Raw genomic sequence first — 7,852 nt, forward strand, 5'->3', positions numbered from 1 at the left:
TGGCTGTTGTGTGGTCTTCTGTTGTGTTCTGGTTCGATTCGTGGGAGAGATTGCAGTTGATGGGGTAGGTAGCCGAATATATAGAGAGAAGAATATAAGAAAGGTATAAACAGCCACAATTCGAAAGAAGAAAATCCGGTTCCGGGTGCTGCGTGACCAAAAGGAACAGGCAGATGCAAGAGGCAGAAACACAAGTTGAAGCTGCCAAACTCAATGGGCCAGGCCAAAGTGCGTCTTGCGTCTCCCCCACCAAAAGCCTTGTCCGACTGCGGGTCCGCTTTAGGTGCCTGAAGCTTCAGAATTGCGTATAAGCAAGCATCAGATATAATTTTTTCTTTTTTTTTCTACGTCAAACTTTATATTCCAATGACAATATTGTAATTGAATTTCAAAAGTTTAGATAAGAAAAATGCATCATTCATTCTCATAAATAAAAGACAAACTACAAAAGACTACCTAATGTAAAAAGCATCAAAAAAGTCAATTTCCCTGCACATGTGCACCTTTGCTGAATTGTACATCTATTATCTTCTCTTTTTCTTTTTTCCTTATTCTCTTTTTCTAATTCTGGTCTACAACCTTCTTCTCACGGATCGGCAAGTCCTTGCTGACTTCAGCAGACGTCGCCGTCATACCTCCAGCGGCAGAGGTCTCGTCCTGAGCCTTGGCATCCACCTTGGCAGCATCAGCGGCCTTAGCAGCTTCGGCAGCCTTGGCGGCCTTCTTGGCCTTCTTCTTCTCCTTGTCCTCTTGCTTCTTCTTCTTGGCAGCCTCCTCAGCGGCGCGGGTCTCGGCAGAGCCGCCAAACTTCTCCTTCCACTCCTCAATCTTCTTGTCGTCTATCCTGGTGAAGAGATAGGCGGCCTTGCCAATCTTGTGGCCGGCCTTGATGGCGGTGGGCTCCCAGGTGTCGGGGATGAACGCCAGCTTGGTGTTGAGCTGCTGGCAGATGGATTCACTCGTAGAGGGCATATACGGCGAAACCACAGAGGCCAAAAGGTGGCAAAGGTTGAGAGCGAGACCAATGGTGGTGTGAGTTCGCTCGGGGTTCTCGGCCAAGTTGGCATTATCCAATCGGCCCTGAAGAAGGTTGTTGCCTTCTCTGCTAATCTCCATAAAGGCCTTGACACCAGCACGGATGTGCACCTTCTCCAAGAGGTCGACATACTCCTTCAACAGCCCGTTGACCGTCTCGGTCCAGGCGGGGAAGTCAAAGGTGTCGTCCTTGTAAGAAGGGTTAAACTCGGGGACAATACCGTCCAGCTTGGCATTGACAAACTTGACGATTCGGTTGACAAAGTTGCCAAAGTTGGCGAGCAGCTCGCTGTTGTTGGCCAGCTGGAATGCCTGCCACTCGAACTGAGTATCGCTAGTTTCAGGTCGGTTCGAGAGCAGGTAGTACCGCCAAACTGACGGCGAAAGGCCAACTTCTCTGGCCTGGTTGCCGAAAACACCAATGCCTCTTGACTTGGAAAACTTGCCGTTCTCGTAGTTCAAGTACTCAGTAGTGGAGAGGTGGTTAAGTAGGGTCCATTTGTATCCGGTACCAATCTCGGATCCAGGGAAGATGACTAGCATCATACTCGTCAGTCTGCATTTCATTTAAAAAGGGTATTAGAAAAAAATATTGTACGAACCTGTGTGGAAAGGCACATTGTCTTTGCCCATGAACTGATAGAGGGTAACATCATCGGGATTCTTCCACCACTGCTCCCACTTGTCGGTATAGTTGGCCGTAATGGAAGGGTAGCCGATGCAGGCATCAAACCACACGTAAATGACCTTCTTCTCGTAGCCAGGCAGGGGAACCGGCACACCCCACTTCAGATCTCTGGTGATACTGCGGGGTTCCAGGCCCTTTGTCAACCACGACTGGGTGATGGAAATGCCGTTCTGAGGCCATCCATACTTCTTGTGAGCGTCCTGGAACCACTTGTCAATCTCGGGCTGCAGCTTCTCCAGGCGAATAAAGACATGTGTCGTGTCGCGGGGGACGGGAGTAGCGCCGTCGACCTTGCATCGTGGGTTGATGAGCTCAAACGGATCCAGCAGGCTGCCGCACTTGTCGCACTGGTCACCTCGGGCATCGTCGTAGTTGCACTTGGGGCACGTTCCCTCGACGAATCGATCCGCCAAGAAGGAATCGTGCTTCTCACAGTAAGGCTGTTTTGTCGTCCGCTCCTCGAGGAAGTCGTTCTCGTGCAGCTTGAGGAAGATGTCCTGCACAATCTCCGTCTGCTTCTGGGTCGAGGTTCGGCCAAAGTAGTCGAAGCCAATCTCGAACCAATCATAAATCTCCTTGTGCTTGACGTGGAACTCGTCGCAGAGCTCCTTGGGGGTCTGGCCCGTCTCGAGGGCCTTGGTCTCAGTGGCAGTGCCGTACTCGTCTGTACCGCAGATGTACAGCGTCGGCCGGTCGCGAAGCTTGCTGAAGCGAGAGTAGACGTCGGCACTGAGAACACTGCCGACGACGTTTCCAAGATGAGGAACGTTGTTGACGTAGGGAAGAGCGCTGGTAATCAGGACGTTCTTCTTGCCCTTGACGGGCAAGATGGGATTTTCAACCGCCATTGATGCGATGCGATTCCGATTCGACTTGATTGCTTGCTGTTGACTGCTCAAACTCCAAACTCCAGACAAACAAGGCCGTCTCTATCGATATTTATCTTTTCTGCGAAAGACTCCAAAAACAAGCGTCACGCGATTGTAAGTGACTAACTCGACCAGGGTACGGTAATCAATCAATCAATGAAAGGCGCATGTGCAAAAAACTATTACAAGATTGACAATTCGAGTCATCGCATTGCCCCGCTATCGCACTATGGCTAATGGCGGGGTGTGTCACAAAAATTCTGCCGCCGCTAGCCTCTGTCTGTTTTGGGCGGGTGGTCAAGAGCCTTTGGGAGCGCATATTGAATTGCTAATGCTGAGACTCGGAAAAGATACTCTTTAAAGAAGCAAACAACCTTCTATACAATATTGTTGTAAACCACACTCAAGTAAAAATAATAAACCCCCAAAATGTCTTCTGATCCCCTCGATGACGTCTTCACTCTTGAAGACCGTTTCTACACCCAAGGCTACAACCAAGGCGTCGAAGATGGTGCCCGCGCAGGAAGAATAGAAGGCCGCTCATTCGGCATGGAAAAGGGGTTCGAAAAGTTCCTCGAGAGCGGCCGTCTCGCCGGCAAGACTCTCGTCTGGGCAAACAGACTTCCCAAGAACACAGCCCAACAGGCCAACTCCTCGGAAAAGAACACAGACCAGCAGACCAACTCCTTGGAAAAGAGCTCAGAAACATGCACGCTGCCGCCGCTGCCGAGCAATCCCCGGCTAAAAAAGAATGTCAAGCTCGCGTATGCTTTGGTCGAGCCAGAGACATTATCTACGGACAACAGCGATGAGGCTGTGCAGGATTTTGATGATCGGGTTAAGAGGGCGCAGGGAAAGGTCAAGATCATCGAGAGAATGTTGAATTGAGATGGTGATGGTGATCTCACTGAGACGGAGGTTTCATATCTGTGTTGATGCTCTGCAAAAGGGTGAGAGCGTCACCGTACACATTATTATACACATAAACCGGCGCAGAGGCATAGAATTTTCAGCATTCGTGGAGTTATGGCGTCAGAGTTGGGAATATCAGAGGAACTGTAGGAGTTTATAGGAAACAAAAATGGGAAATTCTAATCTTTCTTCATCTTAACTGTATTTACACAAGTCGACCCTATTGCCCGTCTTATTTGAACGTCCTAGTAGGATAGCTATTATCACCCAAGTATTAGCAAATCTCGTTCCATTCTTCAACCATGATCACGCCAGAAGCAAGAAACTTACCCTTCACCATATGTCTGATCCTCATTGAGCTCGTACTTGTGCACATCCCATCCTCCAGCCGCCAGAGCCTGTCCACTCGGCAGCGGTGGCAGGCCATTGACGAACACGTCCTTTGCCACATCCTTGGGCGCCTTCTCCAGGAACTTGGCCAGGCCCGTCTCGCCCTCCTTCTGCGCCGCAACGAGAGCCTTCTCGCCGGCCTCGCCAATCAGCTCGACCTTGGGCTGCGCGGCGCTTCCAACCGTCAACAACGACACGGCGTCGCCCTGCGTAACGACGCTGAGCTGCGGGTACGCGCGACGCATATCACGCTTCCAGTAGGCGTTGTCGGCAATATCGCCGGCGGGAAGAGTGACGGGGTCGTCGAAGCTGAGGGGGTCCAGGCCTCCGGGCGTCGGGTTTCGGAAGTAAGGGTTCAGGGGAACGCCGTTGGAGCGATTGGGGTCGAGGGCGAAGGCCTTGCGGACGGTCTCCCACAAGCCGGTGGACTGGAGGGTTTGTTTCTGCGGATTTCAACGTCAGCCTTTTTGAACGAAGCCAGAGTTGAGGCGTAAATTGACGCCAATTGGCGCTGCAGGGGGGCGGGACCGAGCAGGTGTTTCGAACCTTTGCAATGGAAACAACGCCTCCAGCAGCCTTTGCTGCCGCCTGAGAAGCCATCTTGCGTGAGCGATGGGAGAGCCTCAGTGCGATATGTCGAGTGTCGTCTGGGAATTGACTCGGCGTTGGTTGATCTCAACGAAGCAGAGCAATTGTTAGCGATTGGGCTAACCGAGGCTTTGCCGATGGCTTCCTTCTAGCTACCCTGCAGCCGACAAGAGAATATCGGGGGTTTTCTCAACGAAGCCAATTGAGCCTCATTGGATAAGAATGAGATGATGAATCCTTGGAATTACTATTCTCTGAGGGAAATTGTGTATTTATTGAGTCCATTGATGTTTGTAATTATATGGTGCTACCTGAATAGTACTAGGAGTCTTGGTTGGGGATACGATTCCACAGCGCCCTTTCAGAAATGAAAGGAGTTGGTTTAGTATCGCCATAACTATTTCCTTATTCTCCGTATCTGATAAATTAGTCGATTTGCATTGTTCTTAGATTCTCTCTGTACATAGAGTTTCTACTATAGGTGCCAATTACTCAAATATTGCATAGAATGACACAATTACAACCGCTTTCCGCAAGACAAACTCAGCGTCATCTCCTTGCAACGCTAGGGCATGGTGGCCGCATATGAACCATCTTCTCAGGAACCAGAACAAAAAAGAGCGAATAACCGGATCAATTCGATACTATCCCTCAGGAGACTAACGAGCAATACATACGATAACAGTGGGCCCTATACAGATTCCCAGTACCAGTACTCAAAGAAGCACGCTTGCTATCCCTGACAGCCATCAACTCCCACGCCAACTTGGAAAAAAAGCAAGACGATTAATTTTCAAGACACACAGCATCGGTACAAACAAAGCCAGCCACGACCTAGTTCTCTCCCTTCAACTCCTTGACCAGAGCCTTGACTCTGTCCACGGTAGCAGCAGGGCCGCCAGCCTCGGCAACAAGCACCTTGCCCTCCTTGTTGACGACAAAGACTCCGCGCTGAGTTCCCTTAGGCTGCTTCTTGAGGCCAATGGCGTCAATGAGAGTGGCTTGGGGATCGCAAAGAAGGGGGTAGGGCAACTTCTGCTTCTCCTTGAACGAGGTGTTTGCCTTGGTGGAATCAGTGCTCAGACCGTAGATGGCGAGACCATCAGCAGTCAGAGGCTCATAGGAGTCGCGGAAGAGGCACACTTGGTTGGTGCCTGAGAATTGTCAAGTCAGCATACGTGTCGCGTAAAAAAAAACTTGATATCAAGACAAGAGCGCGGATAAACGCGTAGGAGCCCAAGGGGAGGCCATTGATTGCATATTCAGAGGCAATCTGCGCACAAGAGCTCTGTAGGGAAAAAAAAAAAAAAAGATATATTGCACTTACATCCGGGAGTGGAAGCCTTGGGGTAGGTGAAGAGGACGACGCCGCTCTTGCTGTCGTCAAGGAGCTTCTTCAGAGAAGTCGTCTCGCCATCATTGGTCTGGATCTCGCCGCCAAACCCTTCGAGGTCAATGACATCGCCAACCGCGATCTTACCCGCAGCAGCAGCGGCCGGCTTCTTCTTGTCGTCCTTCTTGTCGTCCTTGGACTCTTCCTTAGTGTCGTCCTTGGTGCTCTCCTTGGTGTCCTTCACCGTCTCTTTCTCCTCAGGGGCTTCCGGCGCAGACTCGGTGGCCTCGTCGTCCTTGACAGGCTTGTCCGCCTTTGCACTGGGCTTCTTCACCTCATCCTTTGCCTTTCCAGCGGGCTTCTTGGCCTTGGTGGCCACCTTCTTCTTGCTCGGCGCGGGCGCGGGCGGCGCCACGGGGGCTTTGCGCTTGCGCAGCTCAACAGGCATGATATTGGTCTGGCGGTGCTCTGTGGCAGCGAGTTTCCCGATTTTTTGGTGCTCCCGCAGCTCTCCTGAAGGATCAGAAGGGAAAATGACACGTTGTACAGGTCAACAAAGCTGCGCAACGCGGTTGTGAGAAGGAGGCGCTGCAGTAAGCTAAGAGGAAAAAAAAAACAAGAGAGAAGGTCTGGGCCTGGCCTGGCGGTCGTTGTGACAGACAGCCCTGGGCAAAACCACCACAGAAATTCTGCCGTCGCATGCGATTCCTACTCCGTACAAGCCACCTGCCCGTTAGCTGTGCAATTGGCCCTGGCAAGCTGCGGCCAATCAAGGGCCTGGACCGCGCCGTGGGAGCTTGTCGAAGCTTGGACCATTTGCTTAACGCGGAGCTCCATTTTACGGAATGTTGCCGTTGGACTGGGGTTTCCGAGATAGTGACAGTGTCTGACAGGAAGTCTCCGTAGCGCTCCGGGTCTTGGGCCTTGATTCGCCCGTGGATGCGAGGGCAGAGCCATTGGCCAGGCACGAATCTCTAGTTGCTGCTGCTGGTTAACCGAATAAACTAGGTACTACTTCGTGCTGTTGGCGAGTCGAGTAAGCACCGAATGCTGTTGCTGGGGAAACAGCTGTACTGTATTGATCTATCTAGCATGACTTGCATCAAATCTGCAGCTCCGCGCGCAGGGTCTATAATTGGCACCCGACATGTATCACTTGGCCACGGCGCGGCTTGTGCCGTTATTATCGCAGCACTGATCCTACCTAGGCACTGTATAATTGCCGGGTACAGGCATGCTGTGAGGAGTTGGGTCACACCACAAGTCGGCGGCATCACCACATCCCTGGCACATGAAACGAGAGCCCCATGTGTATGTAGACTTCAGCAACTTTAATGCTGGTGCATTCATCGTCTTACTATCAACAACGTACATCGCATGCTTTTTGGCCTTTCCTCTTCAGAAGTAGAGTCTGGACGTAAAGTCATATCAAGGGAAGAGATATATTTGTCTTCCAAATATCCTCCGTGACAAAAACCACAATATTGGTTGGCAAATTTGTGTATCTTCCCTCCCCATTGTCAGATCATCAGCCGCATCGAAGGCATCATCCCCAAGACGTTTTCAATTTCACCGTGTTTCAGCATTTGAGCCGAAAACCTGCGTAGCCTCCAAGCACTTAGCAACGTGAGTTGCAAAATAGCTGTTATATCGTCGCATGAACCATGCCGAATCAACTTTTTGGCCGCACCCTAGAAAATGCGCGGAATAAGGACAAAAGGAAAGAGAAGGCCCGGATGGGCCATCATCGTGGGTATCATAGCTGCCACGCCAACTTCCTCTCCATTAACAAGCCGTCATGGAGAAAACAGCTTCCGCCATTTTAGTTAGGGCACTGAGCCTGAACGTGACCGCTCTGCTGGCACTTGTAGCAGATCTTCTCGCCTCCAGCGGACTCCTTAGGACAATCGCGGGAGTAGTGGCCAGACTCGCCACAGTTGTAGCACTTCATGCCGTTGACGCACTCGCCTGCATCGGGGTTAGTAGGGGACGCAAACAGCGATTAGGAAAAGTGATGCATACGAGACATGTGGCCGT

At 51.3% G+C, this 7,852-nt stretch overlaps 4 protein-coding genes across 4 annotated transcripts; 1 reads left to right on the forward strand and 3 right to left on the reverse strand.

Annotated features, from left to right (window-relative positions):
- Window positions 1–561: 561 nt before the first annotated feature.
- On the reverse strand, window positions 562–2,571 carry M431DRAFT_494891 (hypothetical protein; the record flags this gene model as incomplete). The annotated part of the gene is made up of 2 exons (XM_024917296.1): window positions 562–1,571; window positions 1,638–2,571. The coding sequence occupies 2 exons, from the start codon at window positions 2,569–2,571 to the stop codon at window positions 562–564; spliced, it is 1,944 nt and encodes a 647-aa protein (XP_024774344.1).
- A 364-nt stretch (window positions 2,572–2,935) lies between these two features.
- M431DRAFT_508084 (hypothetical protein) lies at window positions 2,936–3,888 on the forward strand. The gene is made up of 2 exons (XM_024919060.1): window positions 2,936–3,761; window positions 3,835–3,888. Exon 1 carries the CDS (start codon window positions 3,022–3,024, stop codon window positions 3,478–3,480), a length of 459 nt encoding a protein of 152 aa, XP_024774345.1. The 5' UTR covers window positions 2,936–3,021; the 3' UTR covers window positions 3,481–3,761; window positions 3,835–3,888.
- Window positions 3,737–4,494, reverse strand: M431DRAFT_481881 (hypothetical protein; the record flags this gene model as incomplete). The annotated part of the gene is made up of 3 exons (XM_024915992.1): window positions 3,737–3,761; window positions 3,835–4,337; window positions 4,441–4,494. The coding sequence occupies 3 exons, from the start codon at window positions 4,492–4,494 to the stop codon at window positions 3,737–3,739; spliced, it is 582 nt and encodes a 193-aa protein (XP_024774346.1).
- A 776-nt stretch (window positions 4,495–5,270) lies between these two features.
- On the reverse strand, window positions 5,271–6,393 carry M431DRAFT_425736 (hypothetical protein). Its single transcript, XM_024915065.1, has 2 exons — window positions 5,810–6,393; window positions 5,271–5,636 (listed from the first exon to the last, which is right to left on the reverse strand). Exons 1-2 carry the CDS (start codon window positions 6,261–6,263, stop codon window positions 5,317–5,319), a joined length of 774 nt encoding a protein of 257 aa, XP_024774347.1. The 5' UTR covers window positions 6,264–6,393; the 3' UTR covers window positions 5,271–5,316.
- Window positions 6,394–7,852: the final 1,459 nt, after the last annotated feature.

Source organism: Trichoderma harzianum, assembly GCF_003025095.1.
Source record: "Trichoderma harzianum CBS 226.95 unplaced genomic scaffold M431scaffold_6, whole genome shotgun sequence".
Classification (NCBI taxonomy): Eukaryota; Fungi; Ascomycota; class Sordariomycetes; order Hypocreales; family Hypocreaceae; genus Trichoderma; species Trichoderma harzianum.

Bases quoted from the DNA above. Each gene is read 5' to 3' on its own strand.
- M431DRAFT_508084 (XM_024919060.1), top strand. From the start codon at position 3,022: ATGTCTTCTGATCCCCTCGATGACGTCTTCACTCTTGAAGACCGTTTC.
- M431DRAFT_425736 (XM_024915065.1), bottom strand. From the start codon at position 6,263: ATGCCTGTTGAGCTGCGCAAGCGCAAAGCCCCCGTGGCGCCGCCCGCG. The intron at 5,637-5,809 runs GTAAGTGCAATA...GACAATTCTCAG, and splicing joins CAAGGCTTCCACTCCCGGAT to GCACCAACCAAGTGTGCCTC.